The following is a 26,355-nucleotide window of genomic DNA, read 5'->3' as shown; positions in this document are numbered from 1 at the left end:
GCAGGCTCTTGTTCTGTGGAGAAAGCTGAGTAGTAGGAGAAAGCTGAGTGGTAGGGGTTACCATCCTCTCTTTCCCGTACGTCGAGATAGTCCAAAATGTCTGGGATTCAGCTTTTGCTTTCTGCAGTTGCCATTCATTGTTTACATGTACACCTTTTGTTTCAATCTAACTGAATTCATTCCGATTGGTGAATCTGAATGTAGTGATGAACGCTAAACAAGTGATCGGTTGATGTGCGTTTTAACATTGCTAAGAAAATTCCTGCTCCTCCGTGAGAGTTACGAGACCGGTGCGTCTCACAGGTGTCGCTCATCAGTAATCACACCACCGGCCGCGTTCTCCCGCGGCCCTCAGTCTCGTCCTGCACGCCACAGTAAACATGATGAATGGCGACTGTAGAACGCAAAAGCCGAATCCCAGACATTATGGGCGATCTCGAAAACCCGGGCAGACTCACACTCATCACGGAGACTCACTAGTAGATAGCCTTGTTGTTTAACATCTGCACTCTGTTACCGGTAGGCGTGGCCTCCTAAGGCAGCGAAGCAATTGCATTCTGGGAGTTGTTGTCTTTCATCCACATAAGCCAAAAATACATTTTCTGGATTTTCTCAGTCTAGAAACCTCCAAATTCAAAAATAATTTCACATTTCTTCTACATAAATGACACATTTTAAATGCACATTCATCTTCCCAGAGGTGAAGTGTCCCTTTAATGTCACACTATCTAGTGTAAATGATAAATCATACTTGACATTTGTGCTAGCTACTGAATACAGGCCACCATGGCACCATATAAACTTTATCAAAGAATTTGCTAATTTTTTTTTATCAGAGTTAGTACTGGCTGCTGATAAAGTCCCAATTGTTGGTGATTTTAATATACATGTAGATGACGAAAAAGACACATTGGGATTGGCATTTAGAGACATTCTGAACTCTATTGGAGTTAGACAACACAGTCAGGACCCACTCATTTTCATAATCATACTTTAGATCTAATATTGTCACATGGAATCAATGTTAATGCTGTTGAAATTCTGCAGCAGAGCGATGACATCTCAGGTCATTATCTTGTGTATTCTCCATGTAGCCAAGGCTGCAAAGCTACTGTTAGAATTATCACTTCTGCCACTAAAGATTGCTTTATTAATAATATTCCTGATCAGTTTCATCTCCTCAGGATCCCAGATAGCTTAGAAGAACTCAATATTGCGGCAGAAACTTTTGACTCTCTCTTTTCCAGCACTTTAGACACAGTTGCGCCTTTGCGCTTAAAGAAGATTAAAGAAAATACTCCAACACCATGGTACGACGAGCACACTCGGGCCCTTAAAGGAAAACTCCGGTCAATTTTAACATTGAATTTCGATTTGTTGAGTGCGTGAAGCAATGATCCAATCCATTAGTTACCAATGATCGCGCGCGCACTCGACAATCGACTAAACTTGCCCCATTTAAGTCAACAGGGTGCACATTTTAAAAAGAGGATAACACGGTGTAGGCAACACCGATTTTTGTCGTTGTTCTCTGTACTGACAGCACTCCATATTTACCAAAAAAATTGAGTTCTCCTTTAAGAGAGCAGCCAGAAAAATAGAGCGCAACTGGAAGAAAACAAAACTAGACGTTTTTCAAATTTCGTGGAGAGAGAGCACGATTGCGTACAGAAAAGCCTTAAAAACTGCTACATCTGCTTATTTTTCAACTATCTACGAAGAAAACAAACATAACCCTAGGTATTTATTTGACACAGTGGCTAAATTAGCCAGAAATAAAGCTTCTACTTCAGAAGTTTCCAAAGACCCTAGCAGTAATGACTTCATGAACTTTACTTACAAGATTGATAATATAAGGGTGCTTTCACACTGGCAGTTTGGTTCGGAATGGGGCACGGTTCGCACTAAAAATCGGACTCAGGTGCACACTCAGGAAGTAAAATTACCTGCGCATGCATTTTAGCCGATTATTATGTATTTAGTCAAAGTAAGGATGCTCATTTCGGTTAATTTTCCAGACCGACAACCACCGCTCGTTATCCGAGTATTAACCATTAACTGATAAGATTAAAATATTGAATTAGCATTAAATAAAATAAAAGTGATGAGTGTCTGTAAACCGTTAAAAATACAAACATTTTATTTTCACGGGTTTATTTTAACGTGCAAACAGCAGCATACAGAACAGATCAACAAAATAACCTGGATTCACATTAAATTTGTATGCACCTGCAGCATTTCTGTATGGAGGACCAGCTCTACCATATTTAAAAATAAATACAGAAATAAATAAATGCTCAATAAATAAATAAGCATACAATTAATTGCCCCAAAAAATACAATAAACAAATAAATGTAGGTAGAAATTAAATTATACAGTGAGACATAAATGTATATATATCTTAATTAGCTTCTTTATTTATTCACCTTTGTAATAATTACCTTATTTATTTATGTGCATGTTATAATATTTTTGTCTGTTTTATTCTTCCTTTGTATTTTTTATCCTATTTATTTCTTCAATGCTATTTATTTCTGCCTGTCGCTTTTACATTTCTGTATGCATTTCTGCCTCATTATGCAAATGAGGAGGGGCTGTCTTAGGGGGTCAACTTCTGCCCATTGGTTGGTTAGCATTTTACTGTATCGGTCAAATCTACATGCCACCGGCGGCCAATGCGGCCACAGTCACAACAAAGATGGTTGCCTACGATGAAGTTGTCAGTGAGCTGAGGCATTTAGCAACTGTTTTTGACAGTTGCTAAATGCCTCAGCTCACTGACAACTTAATCGTAGGTAGCCATCTTTGTTGTGACTGTGGCCGGTGGCATGTAGATAGCCATCTTTGTTGTGACTGTGGCCGGTGGCATGTAGATTCGACCGATACAGTAAAATGCTAACCAACCAATGGGCAGAAGTTGACCCCTTAAGACACAGCCCCTCCTCATTTGCATAATGAGGCAGAAATGCATACAGAAATGTAAAAACGACAGGCAGAAATAAATAGCATTGAAGAAATAAATAGGGTAAAAAAAGATTAAAGAAAGAATAAAACAGACAAAAATAGTATAACATGCACATAAATAAATAAGGTAATTATTACAAAGGTGAATACATAAAGAAGCTAAATAAGAGATATATACATTTATGTCTCACTGTATAATTTAATTTCTACCTACATTTATTTGTTTATTGTATTTTTTGGGGCAATTAATTTTATGCTTATTTATTTATTGAGCATTTATTTATTTCTGTATTTATTTTTAAATATGGTAGAGCTGGTCCTCCATATTTCTGACAGTGACAACAGAGAAAAACAGAATAAAATAATGTAAATAAAAAACATAAAATAGGCCTACACTAAATATTGTTTTTTACATATATATATATATATATATATATGAACTTATATTATAATTCACAAATTAAGATGACAAAAAAGAAAACACTATCAGTTTGAAGCTTTGAAAAACCAGCAATTTTTTTCTCTGTCAGACTAAGTTTTTTCGTCAAATATAAATAGCAGGCCTACCTCAATCCACACAATCCGTGAAACTTTATAAAGACAGTACCATCGCATATACAGGCAGGAGCCATCTTTGGGAAACAGCCTCGACCCGTCGAACCACTAACGCCGTGCTAAGTGAGCTGGACTGTGAGATTCCAAGTCACAGTTCAGCTCGTAGCACGGCGTTCGTGGTTCGACTGGTTGAGACTGTTTTCCAAAGATGGCTCCGCGATGGTACTGTCTTTATAAAGTATATTATTATTAAAATGTCTGTACACTTACAAAGTTCTCAGTGCATCGCAACATTGGCGCATGCGCACGCGTGCGACTGGCAGTGAGAGAGTTGGCGTCCGATTTGTTTGTTTGTAAACGTCGTCAAGTGTGTCTAGTTTTGTCTAAAAGTTTGTACAAATTTTTGTCTGAGACCTCCTACTGAGTAACTAGGCGTTAAACTGAAAATGGAACCTCTTTACTTGATTGTAACTTGGATTCTATTATGTCTGCTGCTTGCACAGGACTCAAACGCAGGCAGCTACCCAAGGAAGAACACAGTACAGTAGAGATCAACTGCTTTATCTTAGCACTGGGAACCTTCCTAGTACAGGTCCTTCTCAGAAAATTAGCATATTGTGATAAAGTTCATTATTTTCCATAATGTAATGATAAAAATTAAACTTTCATATATTTTAGAATCATTGCACACCAACTGAAATATTTCAGGTCTTTTATTGTTTTAATACTGATGATTTTGGCATACAGCTCATGAAAACCCCAAATCCCTATCTCAAAAAATTCGATTCACCACAGCCAAAATAGCGCTGTATGACATATGTAGCACTTTTTTTCTAAATATTAACAAACTTACTTAACCTTCCAAACTCCGATTCTCAAATACATGCAAGTTTGTTGTGTCGTTTAAAAAACTTTAACGTTATAAATGATCTTGATCTGTAATGTGAGATGTTTGTTTGGGCCGCAGTTCAGAGATTCCTGTCTGTTGGATTTATTACAGCACGTGAATTCATCAGTTTCTCACGAAATACATTAAAGTAAGTGGCCGGTGAACTGGGAGAAGAACAGAGTAAACTTAATAGTTACTTGCACTGTGATATGAATAAAACACTTCGGCAAATATATTTGAATGAATTGTTATTGCCGCTTCCATAGATACTATTGTGTATTTTACAAACTATAAATGTATTGTTCTTCTATAAATTATATGTATTTAAATGTCTGAAACCTAAAATAAACATGATGTGGTTAAAAACACTGAATAGTTGCGATATACGGTGTGACAAGCGCTGAAAGTCTGTCTTTAGCTCAGCGTGAAAGCACAGTTTGAATCTGGCAGTTATGTCGCGTCAGAGCGGGCCGACATCTATGATGACATGTAGAGGAAAATATCTAGTGGAAAATGAGTATGTTACGTTATGTCATTATATGAAAGGCACAGGAGATTACCTATCAACACTAAATTTTCCCCGGCCTTAATTTGAGACCGGCCTTTATTTGTCTGTGTTGACCCCGCCCCCGGCCACTATCAGAGGCCCGGCGTTTAATTGACTACCGGTTTTTATTTGAGGAATTACGGTATGCAGATGCACAGAAATAGTAGTCATGCTTTTCCAGAGGGGTTGGGATCAGATGTTGAGCTTGCCAATGCTTTTAATTCTTTTTTTACACATTTTGACAAGTCTGATTTTAGTCAGGAGGTTCAAGCACTCCAGCATAAGCTCAAGGATGATAATCAACATTTAAACATTACATATAAGGATGTTGAAAATGTCTTTAGTAGGACAAAGATTAATAAGAGTCAAGGACCTGATAACATTTGTGGGCGTGTGATCAAAACATGTACAAAAGAGCTGAGTCACATATTCCAATATATTTTTAATAAATCCTTGCAGACGCAACATGTACCAGAAATTTGGAAGGATGCGGTAGTGGTCCCAGTTCCAAAATGTAGTAATTCTAAAACACTCAGTGAAAACCTGTCGCTCTCACTTCAATTTTAATGGAAAGTTTTGAAAATTTGATAAAACAACACATTTTAAGGATAACTGAACATGCATTGGATCCCATGCAATTTGCCTACAGGCCACGCAGGGGTGTAGAAGATGCCACTCTCACTCTGCTTCATTTGCTGCTTATACATCTCGAGGGTAGTGGGTCCTATGCACAAATTCTTTTTATTGATTTTTCATCTGCTTTTAATACAATCCAACAATACATTTTAGCTAATCGTCTTATTGAGCAATTTGATTTTTCTTCTAATCTTGTTGGTTGGATTCTGGATTTTTTAACAAACAGGACACAGAGAGTAAAGGTGAATGGAGCTCTATCTGGTCAGCTTTGCTCTTCTACAGGTTCACCACAGGGGTGTGTACTTTCACCCCTTCTGTTCATTTTATATACAAATATGTGTCAGAGCAAATATGTAAATAGGACCATTATAAAATATGCTGATGACACCGCCATAGTGAGTCTGCTCCATAAAAATGAAAGAGGCCATGGTCCAATAATTGAAGACTTTGTCAGATTGTGCGAGGAGTCACACCTTCAATTGAACATATCCAAAACAAAGGATATGTACATTGACTTTGGAAAAACTCCAGGATATGAGGCAATAATTATAAACGGTCAACTAGTGGACCAAGTACAATCTTATAGATACCTAGGGACAATTATTGACTCTAAATTAAATTTCCAGGAGAATTGTGAGGCTGTCTGTAAAAAAGGACAACAGCGCCTATACTGTTTGAGAAAATTACATCATTTCAATATAGATAAGACTATGATGACCTTATTTTATAAGTCTTTTATTGAAACGATTATATCATTCGACTTGGTGGCATGGTTTGGTTGTGTCTCAGTCAAGCACAAGAATCGCCTAAACCAAATTGTTAAGTGGTCAAGTAAGCTGACTGGGGAATCCCAGCTGCACCCTATGACTCTGTATGCAAAACAATTACAGAGGTTAGCTATGGCTATCACTAATGATAGTCTACAATTCCTACATTCCTTTGAATAGGGAATTCCAGAGTCTCCCTTCGGGACAGAGGATAAAAGTCCCTATTTGTAGAACCACTCGTTTTTAAAAAAAAAGTTTTGTACCAGCAGCAATCACACTGTTAAACAAGCTGTAAAATTATTATTTGCACAAAACGCACAAGCACTTTGGTCATGTACTGTTCTCGGTTCCTTCTTTTTATTGCCTGTTTTTATATGTTTTAATGTTTTGTGTGTTGTATGTCATGTTGTGGTCAACAATGTTCTAAGGATTTCCTGCCTCTTACACTGTAAAACCAGTTGACCTACGGGTATAAAGTAACCAAACCAAACCAAAACTGCTTCGGTTTCTATGTAGAGACCCTCATTAAGCTACTGTGTTAGTGTGGGGCTATTTTGAGCCTTGTTAGTGGTATTAACTAGCGATTTCTTCTTATCGATCACAAGTTTAGTATGGAGTACCAAAAGGCTCAGTACTAGGACCGTTGCTGTTCACTCTGTCATGCTACCCTTGGGAGATATCATTAGGAAGCATGATTAGTTTTCACTGCTATGCTGATGATATCCAGCTCTATATTTCTTCACGCCCATCTAGATCAGATGGTGGACCTGTGCCTAGACACAACCACAACTCATGAAGTGTCAGGAGAGATTGTGTCAACTATACTCTCCACTGTGAAGGCCTCATCGACACTACAGCCATTGGCACTGATCCTCCACAAACCCGTCTCCATACCGGCGTGACTCCGATCTTCAACCAGACGGAACTGGATAATATTCTGGCCCCCCGGCTGAGCTTGGGTTCTTCCAAGGTTTTTTTTCTCAATTCTGCCACCTGATGGAGTTTTGGTTCCTTGGCACTGTCGCCTTTTTCCACCTTTGTTGACATTGGCTTAGCTTGCTTAGTAGGGGACATTAAATGTTACATTTAATTGAATATTCAACAATAATATTGATCTGCATGCATTGACACTATTATACAAGAACGGGGCTGGACGATGACATCACAGTTTACACCAGAGCTATATATATATATATATAAATGAACTAAATTGATAACGTTTTTAAAATGTGATGCTATTTTCTTCTAGAAACAACAACAACTTTTTTGCATTATTTTCCTGTCATCTCTGTAAAGCTGCTTTGAAAATCTGTATTGTAAAAAAGTGCTATAAAAATAAATGTGACTGGACTTGACTTGACGAACTCAGCATTGAGGGGAGTAACTCTACTCAATCCTGGATCTACACAGTGCTTTAAAGCATTGTGGAGGCTGGGCACTCTAAAAAGGGGAGCGTCTCCAGCTCTAAGGCTGATCTAACAGGGAGGCCTCGTGTCAGTCCATTGACCTTCCGACCAGTTTTAGGGAGCTACATATTCATACAGAGCGAACCTCAGGTAGTCTCTGGAACACTATGCTCAACCTGATATATATTGACCAGGCAGGGAGGCTCCAAGGGAGCCTGCAACATGATAATTAATGCTAAACATTCAACTTGTTAAGGGAACCGACTTCAAGGAGGCCTGTGAAGGCCTGACTACTTGAAAGCAATCCGTGTTAGCAAAGCTATCCCCAGACATTCTTAGGTGCTCTCACAAACATTTCTGTGGGCCTGGTTATACTAAGTTTACATCGCCAACAGGCAGTGTACTCAGCAGAAGTGCTATTGACCCTTTAAACAAGGGGAATACAATCATACACTACCGGATTATCGAGGAGGCCTACTGAAGGCCTACAGCTTCGACTATCGAGAGCATCAGCCCGGGCAGTGATTAGGCTCTAATGGCCCGTTTCCACCGAGCGGTACGGTACAGTGCAGTACAGTACGCAATTATTTCCGTTTCCACTGTCAAAAGTTGTGAATGATACCAAAATGCCAAACCGTACCATACCACTTTTCGTTACCCTTCCGTTGGAGTACCTAACACAGTGGTAGGGTACCTAAAGGGTGGAGCTAGACTCACGGCAGAACGTTGATTGGTTGACAGAGAATCGTCACTGGCGCAAGCTACAAGGGGAATGACAACATAAGAAGTGCCATTTTTTAATATACAGTTGAAATGTAATACTACTGTTATTGTATCACAAAATGTAGTTTTAAGAGTTTTTCAGGCGAGAATGTAGTTGTTTAAAGCTCAAATCTGTGGTTTATTTATAAAGATTTATGAAAATTTGATCCAGGTTGTGAGATCCATTCCAGGCGATCCCCGGGCGCTCGGCGCTCATGTACACCGCCTGGAACAGCCTTTCCTCGGCTAGTTGCTCTGACATTTGCCGCCGACCCTGACATCTCTGTAGTGGTTAAACATGAGATATAATTCGTCTTGTGTAGACCTAACGGGATCATTGGACTCGTGAATCTATAATTTGTTCCCTGGCATATCGTTTTGGCTGAGGGCTAAGTCAAGTTTCATAACTTTATACAGGTGCTGGTCATATAATTAGAATATCATCAAAAAGTTGATTTATTTCAGTAATTCCATTCAAAAACTGAAATTTGGATATTATATTCATTCATTACACACAGACTGATATATTTCAAATGTTTATTTCATTTAATTGTGATGATTAAAACTGACAACTAATGAAAATCCCAAATTCAGTATCTCCGAAAATTAGAATATTACTTAAGACCAATACAAAAAAAAAGGATTTTTAGAAATGTTGGCCAACTGAAAAGTATGAACATGAAAAGTATGAGCATGTACAGCACTCAATACTTAGTTGGGGCTCCTTTTGCCTGAATTACTGCAGCAATGCGGCGTGGCATGGAGTCGATCAGTCTGTGGCACTGCTCAGGTGTTATGAGAGCCCAGGTTGCTCTGATAGTGGCCTTCAGCTCTTCTGCATTGTTGGGTCTGGCGTATCGCATCTTCCTCTTCACAATACCCCATAGATTTTCTATAGGTTTAAGGCCAGGCGAGTTTGCTGGCCAATTAAGAACAGGGACACCATGGTCCTTAAACCAGGTACTGGTAGCTTTGGCACTGTGTGCAGGTGCCAAGTCCTGTTGGACAATGAAATCTGCATCTCCATAAAGTTGGTCAGCAGCAGGAAGCATGACGTGCTCTAAAACTTCGTGGTAGACGGCTGCGTTGACCTTGGACCTCAGAAAACACAGTGGACCAACACCAGCAGATGACATGGCACCCCAAACCATAACTGACTGTGGAAACTTTACACTGGACTTCAAGCTACGTGGATTCTGTGCCTCTCTTCTCTTCCTCCAGACTCTGGGACCTTGATTTCCAAAGGAAATGCAAAATTTACTTTCATTAGAGAACATAACTTTGGACCACTCAGCAGCAGTCCAGTCCTTTTTGTCTTTAGCCCAGGCGAGACGCTTCTGACGCTGTCTTGTTCAAGAGTGGCTTGACACAAGGAATGCGATAGCTGAAAAGCATGTCTTGCATACGTCTGTGTGTCTTGAAGCACTGACTCCAGTTGCAGTCCACTCTTTGTGAATCTCCCCCACATTTTTGAATGGGTTTTGTTTCACAATCCTCTCCAGGGTGCGGTTATCTCTATTGCTTGTACACTTTTTTCTACCACATCTTTTCCTTCCCTTCGCCTCTCTATTAATGTGCTTGGACACAGAGCTCTGTGAACAGCCAGTCTCTTTAGCAATGACTTGCCTTGTGACTTGTGTCTTGCCCTCCTTGTGCAAGATGTAAATGGTCATCTTTTGGACAGCTGTAGAGTCAGCAGTCTTCCCCATGATTGTGTAGCCTACAGAACTAGACTGAGAGACCATTTAAAGGCCTTTGCAGGTGTTAATTAGCTGATTAGAGTGTGGCACCAGGTGTCAATATTGAACCTAAACACAATATTTAAATTTTCTGAGATACTGATTTTGGGGTTTTCATTAGTTGTCAGTTATAATCATAAAAATTAAAAGGAATGAACACTAGAAATATATCAGTCTGTGTGTAATGAATGAATATAATATACAAATTTCACTTTTTGAATGGAATTACTGAAATAAATTAACTTTTTGATGATATTCTAATTATATGACCAGCACCTGTATATTTAGGCTATTTAAATTTTCCATTGTTACGTTAGACTTAAGCTCTGACTTTGTATGTTTGACTGAATTGTTTGTTTTTATTTCTTATTGTACAATTCTTGTACATTTTACTTGTACTTTTATAATGGCTATTATTGATAAAACTGAAATTGAACAAAAAGAGACAGGGTTGAGTTTGATCATCTTCACTATAATAAAATTAAAAATGACAAGAGTACAAATGCACATATTGCCTGGAACATATTAATATGTTTAAAATTTAAATGAAAAGAGGCAGAGTTTGGTTTATAATTAGTTTTGTTATAAATAGGCTAACGTTATACATGCAGTATAATCAATATAATCAATACGCATTGCCTGAAGCACATTTGTGTGGCTAATGTTTAAGATTTCTTTAAATGAAAACGAAGAGGCAGAGTGGTGTTTTATTACATATTTCGTTTTATTGTTGCCCAAACTGTACAGAGATAACCGCTCAGCAGAGCGAGCTGAGTGACGCTTTCAAGAACGCGCTGTTCCATTTGCAGAATTACCGGGAGTCAGTCTCCTGAGTCGGACTTGGCAAGTCCGACCTTTGCGTACATGGTATTGAGAAACGCCTAATGTCGGCGCTTGGCTTCTTGTGACAAACAGCCACATGCCGAGAAGCAAGAACAAGATCTTCTGTAAACAACATTGTTGTTTACTATGTCGCTTTCTTCTTCGCACGAAAATGACGTTGATCGCTTCTTTCCGGCATAGGCTACACCACGCTTATCAAGTAAGGGTACTCTTAGCGGTGGAAATGCAAGCCGGATAAGGGTTTACCGTCCCGAACCAGGGTTTACCGTCCCGAATCGTACTGTACTGTACCGCTCGGTGGAAACGAGCCATTTAGGAGTATACTCAAACTCTCAAATCTCTACCTGAGCCACAGAAGTTTTTTTTTTCTCTACAAAGAAAAATATTGTTTGAAAAATAATACAAGAAAAAAGTGCTTATTATTATTATTAATAATGCATCAATGTTTATTGTTTTTGAAAAAGAAACATAAAATTAGCATTACTGTTTCAAATAACATAATTCCTGTTTGAGTTGCGCTGAAGCTGAAGAGCTGAATGAACAGAGAGAAACTGAAGCGCTTTATTAACAGGTTAATAAACTCATGAAACAAACGCTAATCAGATATTTATACCACATAAACATATTACAACTTATATCTGCACAAAATGAAACGAATGCTAGGGCTGGGGCGGTAAGGATTTTTTCTAACCGCGGTTGAAAAGCAAGATTTTCCCGCGGTATGGCGGTAAACTGCTTTAAATAGCCAGCCCCTCCCCAACACAGACTTTCGCGCACGCACCAGAAGTCGTTTCTGCTAGACAGACTTTGTTAAATATTGTCACCTACATCCGAAAAAAAAGGAGCACAATTTGAAATAGTCACATTTTCATCAAGCAGTAATCTGGCATGAACCAATCACTGAATAGATTTCCTTATTTAAGAATATTCTCAGATACATTCGCATTGAATTCATCATTTTCAGGAGAATACATTATGATGTTCACATTGGAAATGAAAGAACACCTATTGCAACATGTCTTAATTACAAATATTATACTCCATATTTATGTTTACATAATATAGTGTTATTTTTTATTTAATCTATGTCGATTATATGAAGAGTGAACAGCATGAGTAAGATAGGATCATAAGATGGGTCAGACACGATTTTGACCACTTTATTAAGTTTTGTTTTGTAGAAAGCCTTTCCTTAAATTAAATTTCGTTTTGTATAAATTGTACCTTAATTTTAATCACTGTTTCATTAACTAATTGCCTGGAATTAAGAAATAAGAAGCAAATAGCAGACATATAATCAGGAGGACGTGGAGGCGCGGGTTCGGTCTCTTGCGGGTGAACTGGAGCTCGTCTCATAAATGAACCGAAACTCTGCGTAGGCTGGGCCTAAAGGTCTACTTTTAAACAAAATTCAAAACGAAATGATAAAATTTTAGTCTACAGTAGCCTATTCATGTAAGGTCAGGTTTGCTGATGTGCGTTATAGGCCATTTACTTAATCATATTTATCCCTGGGCGTCGATCGGAGACGGAGTTCACTGCTGATATTCTGGGGATACAACATAGCCAATATACTAGGGACTTTAGCCTTTAAATATCTTTGCTGCATTGGATCTTTCTTGAACAGCCAAGAGCTTTCTAGCCTCGCGGCAGCAGCGCCTCGCATTGCTCATAGACCTTAAAACAGTCAGCGCCGCGGATGCGGTTTCGGAATTGTTCAAAAAACGTTGGTGCGGGTGATGGCGGACAGATGATGAGTTTTGTGATGCGGTTGCGGATAAAATAATAATAGCCCATCCGCGCATCTCTAATACGAATGGAATGTTTTATGTGTCATGGAACATTGCGCTCCTCAACTCGTGAAAGATTGGATTTGCGCCATCTTTTGATGATAAGTTTTGTTTAGAAAACCTTGAATCCATGTAAGCCACAATATCATTATACATAATCCATGTCGTTAGACTCAATGAATCCATGTCATTATACACAACGTGCACACATGTGCAGGCCAAGGCACTTTTATTTTTTTGCGGTGATGGCGGTGACGAGCTCAGACCCGCGGTTGGAGTCACGTGACCGCGGTATTGCGGTAACCGTCCCAGCCCTAACGAATGCACAAGTGAACTTGAACAAAGTTACGTGCTGGTCAGAATGTGTAACTCCTGTTGTGGATGCGCTCTTCTCGTAAAAGTGAGCTTGAGCTAAAACACGGGCGAGCAATGAATTCACATCATCCTTTTACAGTTTTGTTCTCATTATGATGTTATGAAGCCTATATGACAGACTTGTGCTGCAGTTGTTGCACTTTAGTGTACTTTTCTTTTCGAAGTGATTCCAATCATATTTCAAGCAATTCATCATTCATCCATCATGGCGTACAGCGCACATCTGAAATAAGGCTGCACTATATAGGAAAAAAGTTACATTGCGATATTTTGTTTTTCTGCAATATATATTGCGATATAAAAACAATTGCACCAGATGATTTGAATAGCTCTATTTTAAAAGAATGATTCATTTTAAAATAATTGGGGTGATTTTGTAGGGGAGTGAATCTGAATAGAAAATAAACAAATTATAAGCATAGATAAATACAATAAAAGAAAGATACAACTGAAATAATCAGTGCTTTATGTTTTTCAGGTAAATCTAACAGTATTCAGGTACAGAAATTGAACAATCGCATGTAAAATGCAACATCTCCTTTTCATGCAAACCAGTGTATGCTTGTTTCCATCTGTTTTGTCTCTCGTAAGCAGATGGCCTTTGTATTTGTTCGCTTGTTTGTTTGCTATTTGTTTTTTGTATTGCATTGTGAAGCGACCTTGGGTTCTTGAAAGGCGCTATAGAAAATAAACATATTATTATTTTTTATTTTTTTTAAATGACAGTTTTCACAGTATTTATAAAATATAATTAATTACCGTAATTAATACAATTTATCTTTTAAAAACACTTGCAAATGATAAACTTTCACTCTATGATAGTTAAACTTTGCAATTAATGACATATCGTTCAGCCCTAATCTGAAGTGTGTCAGCTGAAAGAAATACTTCATTTTTTATCGGATTTAATATATCAGCCAAATTTTCTTATCGGATCGAAACGATGATATTAAAAAGAACATTTATCAGCAGATACTGATATAGTGGCCATTGTATCGTAGCCTGGCTCCGCCCTCCTAAGTACTTCCGCTCAATTTTCATTTTCCTTCAGTACTCCGTCTGGGTTTGCAGTATATTCAGGTTTTCTCCGAACAAATTTTTACCGGTCCAATCAGCGAACAGAGGGAGTGGCTGAGAAAGATGACAGTTTGAGTTGTAGGGTTACGTCACCACCAAACGTTAGCGATGGGTTATGGCAGATCCAGAGAGTGACTCTGGGCAGATCCAATAGTTTTAAACTTCAACAGAGTTCCTGCCTTCAAGGAAGTTAATGCTTGACAATGGAGAGTGGCCAGACTCTCTGTACAAATGAAATGTACGAGAGTCTAGTAGGACCAGGCTAATTGTATCATGCATCCCTAATTTCAGATACACTTTTTCCAAACTTGTTTTACTACTTACTGCTCGCAAAACAATAAATCAGAGTGCTTTTGAACTAAAGAAAGCAGATTGTTCAAAAATATAAACGTTCCAGGGCCAATAGCAAAACATAACCTCTAAATACATCTGCATAAGCCTACGCTCGCTCTGTCTGAGGGGGAAAGTCAAAAGCTGGGTTGAGCCTGTGGGTCATTTCTTGGGGTTCATTTTTATACAAGTGAAACTGCCTTGTTGTCATTTGCTAACTGCAGTGATCTCATGTCAAATGAAACGACTGACTTTTTAGGGTTTAAAATAAAATGGATGCCAATACATCAAAATAATAATTGTAACTATTCTCATGATTTGGCAATATCAACATTTTTTCACCAACAAACTTGATTGTTTTTAAGTGTATTATTGTAATAAGGGCCACCTTTCATAAAATGTTAACATTAATATTACTGTTTTTGGTTTCAATCTTTGGTTTAGTGAAAGGTACTTGATGGGTCTGTGGTGATAGTTAAAGGGATATTTCATCCAAAATTAATGTTCTCTCATCATTTACTCACTTATACCATCCCAGATGTATATGATTTCCTTTCTTCGGAATAACAGATTTATAATCTATATAAATAATCCCTCTAGTCCATATACTGCAAGTGTACTGGTCCATGCGGAAACCCTTTATTTCCATTTGTCTGGTCATGTGATCTCAACAAACATGTCTGTCCACATGAGAAGACCCGCTCCATGTGAAATAAAACCATCTTAATTTTAATTTATTAATTTAATTAATTACATTTAAAAAAACCAAACTTTTGTAGATCATTTTAATAAGGTTCGCATGAAACTAACCTGTTTGTTCCTCAGTATCTTCATGTTTCACGCTGAACACTTCTTCAATCTTTATGTCTTCACTCTCCTCTTTAATAAACGCCATCTTTATAAAAGTGTGACGTGGATCTCAGATGTTTCTCCAGTAGTTTTCCTGTGTGTTTGGACAATTTGTCATGTTTAAGATGAGAATAATTAATAGAAAAAGAAATAAATTCACAGTAAATCTCTGAGTGCGTCTCCATCAGCTCTAGTTCAGTAGTTCAGCGCACTGGTGAGGGAGTCAGTCAGAGTGAGAGTTAATGGACTTAAATCAACTGATTAAACAAAAATCACTCAAAACAAACACTACAAAACAATAAAATAACAAATTATACAGACACTTCATGTTTAATGATTTGTACATTTAACAGATGATGTTGTCTTGAAAACATTTGCGATTAGTTCATAAAATGTATCATTATTAATAATAATATTTTTGTTTTCGTTGTAATTTTACACTTTTGAGCGGCAGGATTCGTCAGCGTGCGGTGATTCAACCGATTTGAATCAGTGAGTCATTTGGCAAAGCATTAGATTCAATTTACTCCATTTCTCCATCACCACTTTCCAAAGCCCGAATTCGTGTTTACGATGAACGGGTTCACGAAATAGTACGCGAAATGAATACGCTTTACTCACAAAAAACCCCTGAATATTCATACATTAATATTACAAGGATATGTTAAATAATACATGGTCACATACCTCTTGTAAAAACTATCAAATCGACGTCGATCGATTTAAACTTTAAATGCGTAAAACCACAAACCTTTCTTCAGTTTAATCATAACAGTTGCAGGAGCACGGCGCAGCTTTATGATGTCATATCGCCCAAAATAAAAGTCCTGTTCAATCTGCTGTCCAATATCCAGTCCACAGAGGTGTAAAGAGCGAGGCTCGTTCTTCTTTCGTTGCTTAAAACATCCGAGATCAAACGAGACATCCAAAATAATATCATCGTGCTCATCATGATCCGGCTAATTAGGTTCTTCGAACACTCCTGCCGGTTATGATTAGTATAGCTGGATTGAGTTATCTGAGATAATTGCGCGTTCATGCGCTGGTTTTAAAGGGAATATGTATCGATAGTAGAAACATTGATCAGCAACGCTGCTATTGGCTGTTCGGCCAAAGAGCGCGCTCAGTTTTTCTCATAGATATGAGTTTTTCTCCGCAGCAGAACAAGACTTATTGCTTGAAGGTTATGCTGAATTTGAAAGCTTAATTAAACACCAGGGAACACCTCAAAAGTGTGCAAGAGCCAGGAGAGAGGGCTGGCAAAAAGTAGCAGACAAATTAAGTTTGAGTGACCAAGTTAAATGTTTTTAACACTTATTACAGTATGGAGGACCAAACCCGCAAGAAATTAAAAATGAATAAATATGCAAATAAATGTAAAAATAAATAAATAAATGACTATTTATACTTTTATTTCCTTATTTATAATTATATTTTTTCCACATTTATTTATATTTTGATTTATTTATTTTCGAATTTGTTTATTTTCACATTTATTTATGTATATATGTATTTATGTCTACATTTATTTATGTATGCATTTATTTATTTATACATTTATTGGGGTTTGCCTAGTGGCAGTGCTGAAGCATTAAGGCCACAGTGACACCTTGTGGTGTGACCAAACAACATGCAAGAGGTTTGTGGACTACAGGTCAGGCAGTGACGTAATAAATGACGTAGAGATGGGCAATATGGCCAAAATCTTATCTCAGAGTTTATGTCCTTTAATATGCCCTAACTGTATGCAGCTATATAGGTTTACCATACATAGGCCTACTCTTTATTCCGGACATGGGTGTAAAACATCAGCAGGTCGGGATTTCTAAAATGTCTGGCCAAACATGAACAGAGTCCGCAGATAACACGGAAGCGCGTCAAATTATCCACTATTAACCACATTTTATGACATAAATAGATTTCCTGGGGCATTTTTTAAAACCTTATTATAGACTGTATGCATCATCATGTAGCCTATAAGTTCTTAAGTTTAACTGATTAATTCAGGTAATAAGGCACTACTATAGGGCTGTTACCAGTAAAATAAAATCAGTTTCAACTAAATCCATTTTCGCACTGCAGATGTGGGACGTGTGACGCTGACTCTGAATGGCGTTAGATATTATTTACACAGACTGTTAATGCAGAGGAGCCATGGATGCATTTACACTGCAATTACAAATGAGTAGGCCTAAATAATGCTATGAGATTCATTTTTTAATATAACATTTTGAATATTGAAATATGAAATGGTAGAATCGATGAAATTATATAAGTATGAAACTAAAACAGCCAGAAGGTGGTGCCAAGCCACCGTCTTAACGAGTGAGTTCAATCATTAATTCAGACGATTCGTTCGAATAGGCTACTGATTCGTTCAGTAAGAACGTGTTGGGGCATTTATTTATTAATTTTGTTGTTTGCGAGGTGGCGGAAAAAAGTTGCAGCACGGGTCTATTCAATCTAAATAATTCAGTGAAAATAATTATCCAATTGCTAAAAAGCACATTTCCAAATAAGCACATAAATTCCATTAGGAAAGACTAAATGCGTTCTTACCGGATTCAGTGCATCTTGAATTTATATTTTTTGTCTGATCTGGCAGCTTCGAGTAGGGCCTTCTCATTTATAATGTGTCTGTAGAACTCCTGGCAGGTGTAGCTGTAGTTCACTTTCACAAAGAGTTCACTTTTTATGAGGTCCACAGTTGCGCGTTTCCTTGTCTCTGTCCATGTGCAGTTTGTTAAAATATAACGTTAGACGTCGTCTTTTTGTCTGGTAGGCTACTAATACACTTCACTAGCTAAACACTAAGTTAGCGTTAGCTAGTTCATGCTTACAGCTGTTAGCTAACAATGACTGTACCTAACGTTAGTTGTTCGCTTATTTCGACCAGCTTACATGCATCTTTCACTAGTCGCGTTTACATGGTTCAATCTGATTAAAATCAATCTGATTAATGAATCCGAACGCGGTGTTTACATGGACGACACAAAAAGTAATCGGGTTGATGTGCGCGTTTACATGTCACAAACTTTCAATCTGATTCAATCTTTACACATGCGCAGTTATGCGCAGTGCACTTGACGATTCCCGTGGTTCCACGATGCGCACAGCAATCACCCTCTTACCATTGCTTCTTTTTTTGTTTTAAATCTCAGAATTAACATTAGTCTATTTCAGCTGCTAATTAGGAGACGACGAGCGCGTGGTGTTTTGTGCCGTGCTGCTTGTATTTATCAAGCCATTAAAATGCCCATGCCAGAGCCCAGAACACGGCGTTTGTGGATGAAAGTCCGAAGCAAGGACTGGTGGGACAACGTTGTCTTACACCACTTCACGGACGAGGAGTGGAAGGAAAATTTTAGGATGACACGACAATCATTTATGACCTTATGTTTAATGGTAGAGGGGTACATGGCACCCGATGAAGTTACGGTGAGGGCACCAATACCCTTAACAATGCGAGTCGCAATCGTCCTGTACAAACTCGGCAGCTGTGCGGAATACCGTGTCATCTCGAATCAATTTGGCGTCAATAAAAGCACAGTGAAGAAATTCATCTACATGTTCTGCAAAGGCATGGTGAGAGGTCCGATAAAACAGCTGATCCAGGTGCCAAATGAGGAGAAAGAACTGGAGATCTCCAAGAGGTTTGAGGAGATGCACAACATTCCTCAAATAATGGGAATTATAGACGGAACACATATTCCCAGCATTCCACCTTCAGAAGGATACAAAGATTTTCTTAACCGTAAAGGCTGGCCTTCTTACGTTTTGCAAGCTGTTGTAGATCACAAATTATGGTAAGCCAAATAATTTTTATCATGGATTACTTGAAATGTTTTTTTTAATAAGTCAAAAATGTAATAAGTAAGATTTATAACATATCATGCTAGTTTTATAAACTGCATATATGTAGACAATTATATAAACTGTGCATACTTTAAGTGGATTTATATATTTATATATATATATATATACATACTTACTTCTGTTTAGTTTTTGGAGCATCAGCTGTAAAATGCCAGGCAGTTCTCATGATGCCAATGTTCTACGCCAGTCTGACCTCTTCCAAAGATCTCATCTGCTACCAAAGGTGAGGGTTGTGACCGCTTTCCTTTTTAAATGGAATATTAATTAAATAAGACTATTTATTAAATAATACTACTACTCATTTTTAGGGTGTGAAGAACATCGAGGTACAAGACACTAGACTTTTGATAGTTGGGGACCCTGCGTACCCCCTCCTTGACTGGCTCTTGAAAGGATACATAAATTATGCACTGCATTTGACCCCTGAACAAGAATCTTTTAATGCCAGTAGTTAATATCTTACTGCAACTGTCAAAATGATTGATTGACAAGTGGGCGTGGCTTTCCTTTGATCTTCCCCCGCCCTTTCCGGTTCCTCCCCTTCTTGTCCCGCCCCTTCCGGTTACCTTTGACCTAGTTCCGCCCCTTCCTGTTACCTTTGACCTAGTTCCGCCCCTTCCTGTTACCTTTGACCTAGTTCCGCCCCTTCCGGTTAAACTTTCTGTCAAAATGATGGATGATGACCTTTGATCTAGTTCCACCCCTTGCATTTACAGCTTCTGTCAAAATGATGGATGGTGACAGTTAGTTTGATCGTTTGAAGTTAATTTGATCAAGAAAAGGGAGGTATTGGCCTTTGATGTTAACATAAGCTTTGATGTTACAGTTACAAAGTGATGTGAAAGTTAGTTTGAGATGTATTGGCTTTGATGGTGACAGTTAGTTTGAGATGTATTGGCTTTGATGGTGACAGTTAGTTTGATTGTTTGAAGCTGGTGTTTTGTTACCGTCCCCTGCATTCCTGAGCAGCAGCATGTATAAATGGGTCAGCCGTGAAAGTGATAAGAAAAAATGGTGGAAGTTTATCTGTTCTGTAAAAGAATATAAAATAAAACCTCACACAAAAAGTTTGAATAAAATGGAGTCACAAAAATATTGCAAACAATCCAATGTATGAATGATATCACACTGTCTCAAAAAACATAGCGAGCGAGCGTCTATGTATGTGTGTGTGTGTGTGTGTGTGTGTGTAGAAGCAGGAATTTCCCTCCCTCCGCATTGCTGAGGACCTTGGAAGTTTATCTCACACAGAAGTTGAAAAAGCATTATGTTCATTTAAATGAAATGATTATAACATTTACATTTAGTCATTCACAAATATTTGACACTGACTCAAGTTGAAAATCCATGCTGTTCAATTAGTAGTTAATATCCTACAGCAACTGATATATATATCACATAAACAGACTTATGTTAGATGTGATTAATTCATTTGACAGCATTAGTTTTATTATTGCAGTCTAACCTAGGTCATGCAGGCTGCCGTCAGAGCTACTAGTTCCACCGGCGTTTGGGACATTGGCAGAATAATGCACTGGCCTGTTGTAAAATTGGCCTGGGTAGTGCTGCGGAGGCTGCCTATAAGGATTGGGTGGTGGAGCTTGTGCCTGGAAATGAGGAGCTGCTTATGAGGAGCTGCTTATGCTTATGAGGAGCTGCTTAATAATACTCCTGAGACCCTCAAATATTTGTCCTAACAGACGTTCAGTTGAGCGAGTGCTTTCTTCCAGAAACCTTGAGAGTAACATCTCGTCACGTTGTTGATTTCTTTCTTGGTGTTGTTCAATTCTATCCAAGAAGGATCTTTGTTCAGCTGACCAAACGAGCATTAGTTTGGCATAACCAGATGAGGTCTTTCGTCCTAAATGAACAGAAAGATATGCATTATTTACATTCAACCTAATGTGAAAGTTACATTACTTTAAAGACCTAAGACATCAGATTTTAAAAAAAATGAGAGTAAGCAGAGATAAACAAACATGTAGATGTTTTTACTGTACAATCATAACAAAAATGTTCCACAAACCCCAAATTAAAGACGTTACTTGTGAGTGTGTGAGTGTGTGTTCTTCTTTAAACAAAACTTGTGTAAAACTCTAGTTAACATGCAAGTTTAGTTAGGCATGTTATTATTAGTATTTTCAGTTGTTGTTGAGAGATTACTAAAAAAAAGTCTGCCAGTCTATTAAACACTTAAAAACAAAACAAGGATGTTCACATATTTCCAAATGTGTCACTAAAACATGCCTGTTGTTCGGTTACTAAATGTCATGGTTCTAGCAATGCCAAAGGTTATGGGTTGGATTGCTGGCAAACACCGGAATTAATAATGCAATAATAAAAGCATTAGTCGAGGCATAAACTCAAATCCATACAATTAAAGTCAGTTAAATGCACTGGAGTCAAGTTATTTTTTATCATAATGAATGATTTGGCATGAAACGTACTTTTTTTTGCAGAACTTGGTAGAGCATGGGCGCGATTGCCTTCAGCTGTCTCCTCTTCTCGGTGTACAGAGCTGCTCATTCCCGCTTCCTCAAAGTTGCTCACATTATCTACATCTACATATATAAAAATCATTATGAATAAAAGCTAACTCTATGACCAATCAGTGTACATGAAATGTTAGTGTGTACATCTCTGCATGTGTTACGCGGCTGCGGTGAAATCAAAACTTACCAGTCTCGTCTTCCGGGACGGTAGAAGCACTCGCATCAAAGCAATCTTCTTCAGGGAAGCCGACATCCACACCATGTGCTGTGAAGTTCACCAGTGGTCTTTCTCCAAGTAGTTCATCCATAATGGTATAGAATGGGAAATTAGCCGGAGATTCGCGACTTTTGTTGTTTTGGGATTTCGCCTTATAGTACCCACTTTTAAGCCCTTTCCAGCGGGTTTTTATTTGCTCGACTGACCTGTTAAATCCGGCTTGTTGCATTTTTTCAAAAACCTGCTTGAACAAGTCATTATTGCGTGACTTACGACCGTCTAGTCTTTCAACTATTTTTTCTTCGTTCAAAATATTCAGCAAAAACGTGGTTTCTGCTACAGACCAATTTTGCTTACCGCATGCCAGCTTCCTTTTTTTTTTTTTTTTTTTAATTGAATATTTATACATTACAGCAAATAGAAAGAAAATATAAAGTAATTTAAAAATAATAATACAAATAATGAAAAAAATAAATAAAATAAAAAAGGACAGGTATGAGATCATGAAATAAATAACATAAAAGCTTCACATAAAAACCTAGTACGTATGGCTTTACTTTTTTTTAACCCAAGTAGTAACTCACAATAACTTTTCATTTCTATCTGAAATAAAAAAATTGGGTTTTCCTTTAGCCCATTTTTGTTTGTGTATATGATATTTCCCCATAATCAAACAGAGATTAACAACAAAGGCCACATTTGGTGGTAAACTTTGTCTATTAAAATAAAAAAAGACATCTTTTTCAGAAAATAAAACTTTCATTCCTAACCATTTACAAAGAAAACATTCCATATCCACCCAAAACATTTAGCTATAAATGCAATTAAAAAATAAGTGGACAACATTTTCTTTCTCTGTCCCACAGAAATCACATATAACATCTACATCAGTACGAAATCTTAGAAAAAGAGTTTTTACTGGGTACACCAGATGAAGTATTTTAAAATGTACTTCTCTCACCTTATTTGTTATGCAATATTTTTTTGGCAGCAACAATGCATATTTCCAGTCAATGCAATCAACTTTAGAATACCAGTATGTTTTAGAAGCCGCACGCCATCTTCCCGTCAACAACAACCGCGCGTGATTACGTCATTCGACGTCATTGCACATGCGCATTCCTATCAGATTTGGTTTTCAGTCCGATTAAGTGTTTACATGTTCTCTCGATCGGATTAGAAAAGGTTTAAACCACCCCTTTCAATCCGATCTAAATTTCAATCAGATCGAGCTCAATCGGATCAATTAAGGTGTTTACATGAAGGTTTTTAATCAGATTTAGACTTAAATCCGATTAAAAGGGTCCATGTAAACGCAGCTAGTGTGTTTTACTGTACTCAGCCCAGAGCCTTTAAAGCCAACCAAGCCGTGATGTCACCGGTTATAATACTGCACAATGGCAGTGCCCTTGCCTCGAAAGATATAATGGTGTTTCTTTTTTATTTTATATGTTAACATTTGTCATGTTTCTTATATAATTTTTGATTATAGTGGAAATCCATCTTGTAAATTGTGTAAACTTGACTGACTGCTTCATTTCCCCTTTTATCAGTCATTTATCAGTAATCCACTTTGAACAATTTTTTGAACATCATTTGTGACAATATTGTCAATTAATGTGGCACACGAGCTTGTGATTCTGCTAGGCTGTGTAATTAATGAAAAAAGAGATCTTGTATACAATGCATCTAAGAAATCTGAAGTAAACTTACATTTAGATTGATTGAGAAAATCAATATTGAAATCACCACTTATTAAAAATGTTTTGTGGTTATTCTGTGTATCGAGTAATTGTTCAAATTTGTCTTGAAAAACGTATATTTTGGATCCTTGAGCTCTGTAAATGCAAACAGCAATCACATTCCTGTTTTTTCCCATGTCAATTTCAACAGCTACACATTCAAAGATTCCCTTGATTGCAATAGAAATTTTTCATACACAATTGACAAGTTTGCATTTCAGATGACTATCAACATACAACGCAACACGTCCTCCTCTTTTTTCTGGTCTTTTTATGTGGTATAGCTTGTAACCTTCTATTTCAAAGTCTACACCCTTTTCATTGCTAATCCATGTTTCAGAGAATGATATTATTTTGAATCGACTATAATACTTCATTTTGTTGAAATTTGCATAAAGACTTCTGATGTTGAAATGAACAAGCGACAGACTGTCCCTTAAATTAACATTTACATTAAACTCATAATCAGTATAATATTTAGAGGTGTCACATATTTCATATGACTTCATGTCAAGTCACATCACATCATAATAAAGTGACTCGGTGTTCATTACATTTGACATTTTGGGTCTGTGGCCAGGCAACTCCCCGGATCTTAATGAACACGAAAATCCAGATAAATACACTGGAAGTTTCAAATTGGTCATGAAGTTGTTGTTTTTTTTGTGCCCGTTTAAAACAGTTTCTCGTACAGTTTGACAGGGTAATTGTCACGAGTGTGGTGCAGATAAAGACAGAGGCTGAGGCAAAAAGCTCCAATTCAAAGATTTACTCCAAATCCAAAAACAACAAACAGGTCCAGGCAGGTTGACGGGCAGAAGGTAAATACACACAAAACACAGTAACATTTACAGAGGAAAACCGACGAGGACTAACTGAACAGAAGGAGACTTAATACAAGTACAAATGAACACTAACGAGGTGAAGACAGGTGACACAGATGATGATGACGAGGAACAGGTGGTTAATGAGGGAGTGAGTTCAGGTGAGGAGACAAGCGGGATCCTGGGAAGTGTAGTGTTGACAAAGATGATGAAGGAAGTGAATGTGACATAACTCCCCCCTCCCGCTAGGCGCGACCCGCGCCGAAGAAGACAGAACACGGGAGGGGGGGTGGGCATCCTGGAGTCCTTGACGGTGAGGCGGACCGGGTGCAGCTGGACGGACTTCAGGATGGTCCAGGCGGCCACGGCAGAGCAGACTGGTCAGGGGGCCATGGCAGAGTAGGAGACCACCCCTGGCGGTGAAGGCCCTGCGGGCGGCCGTGGCGGTGAAGGACCTTTATAGTGACCGTGGCGGTAAGGACCTTTATAGTGACCGTGGGCTCTTGGGCGCCCACGGCGAGGGCCTACTGCCCCCCCCCCCAAAAAAAATACTTGGGGTGAGTGACAGCCTCTGGACAGGATGGACTCAGCGGAGAAGAGGGGCCAGCGGCGAAGGCTCTGTGCTGGACGGGACCGGCGGCGAAGGCTCTGTGCTGGACGGGACCAGCGGCGAAGGCTCTGGGCTGGACGGGACCAGCGGTGAAGAAGGCTCTGGGCTGGACGGGACCAGCGGTGAAGAAGGCTCTGGGCTGGACGGCACCAGCGGTGAAGAAGGCTCTGGGCTGGACGGGACCAGCGGTGAAGAAGGCTCTGGGCTGGACGGGACCAGCGGTGAAGAAGGCTCTGGGCTGGACGGGACCAGCGGTGAAGAAGGCTCTGGGCTGGACGGGACCAGCGGTGAAGAAGGCTCTGGGCTGGACGGGACCAGCGGTGAAGAAGGCTCTGGGCTGGACGGGACCAGCGGTGAAGAAGGCTCTGGGCTGGACGGGACCAGCGGTGAAGAAGGCTCTGGGCTGGACGGGACCAGCGGTGAAGGCTCTATAAAAAAGTCAATTAAGTCGAACTCCATTGGATCCCGGACGAGGACCAGCGGTGAAGGTTCTGTGCTGGACGGGACTAGCGGTGAAGGCTCTGTGCTGGACGGGACTAGCGGTGAAGGCTCTGTGCTGGACGGGACCAGCGGTGAAGGCTCTGTGCTGGACGGGACCAGCGGTGAAGGTTCTGTGCTGGACGGGACCTGCGGTGAAGGCTCTGTGCTGGACGGGACTAGCGGTGAAGGCTCTGTGCTGGACGGGACCAGCGGTGAAGGCTCTGTGCTGGACGGGACCAGCGGTGAAGGCTCTGTGCTGGACGGGACCAGCGGTGAAGGTTCTGTGCTGGACGGGACCTGCGGTGAAGGCTCTGTGCTGGACGGGACCAGCGGTGAAGGCTCTGTGCTGGACGGGACCAGCGGTGAAGGTTCTGTGCTGGACGGGACCTGCGGTGAAGGCTCTGTGCTGGACGGGACCAGCGGTGAAGGTTCTGTGCTGGACGGGACCTGCGGTGAAGGCTCTGTGCTGGACGGGACTAGCGGTGAAGGCTCTTTGCTGGACGGGACCAGCGGTGAAGGCTCTGGGCTTGGAATGAAGACAGGAGGAGAAACGTGCAGATCTGGTGGTAACATGGCGTGCCATG

General features: G+C 39.1%; 1 protein-coding gene across 2 annotated transcripts in view; it reads right to left on the bottom strand.

Moving 5' to 3' along the window:
• Positions 1-16,351, bottom strand: part of LOC143746857 (uncharacterized) — a 33,559-nt gene extending 17,208 nt beyond the window's left edge. Inside the window, exons 1-2 of one of the 2 annotated variants that reach the window (XM_077239049.1) lie at positions 16,282-16,351; positions 15,492-15,624 (exon numbers count right to left, since the gene is read on the bottom strand). In XM_077239049.1, the coding sequence (XP_077095164.1) occupies positions 15,492-15,576 (85 nt within the window). In that variant the 5' untranslated portion in view covers positions 15,577-15,624; positions 16,282-16,351. Of the gene's footprint in view, positions 1-15,491; positions 15,625-16,217 lie in introns of both variants that reach the window. The other variant, XM_077239058.1, reaches the window with a different exon arrangement.
• Positions 16,352-26,355: the final 10,004 nt, after the last annotated feature.

Source organism: Siphateles boraxobius, unplaced genomic scaffold (assembly GCF_051911475.1).
Source record: "Siphateles boraxobius isolate OS27281-9 unplaced genomic scaffold, OSU_SipBor_1 100, whole genome shotgun sequence".
Lineage (NCBI taxonomy): Eukaryota > Metazoa > Chordata > Actinopteri > Cypriniformes > Leuciscidae > Siphateles > Siphateles boraxobius.
The sequence above is the reverse complement of the archived record's forward strand: the minus strand, read 5'-3'. Positions and strand labels throughout refer to the sequence as shown.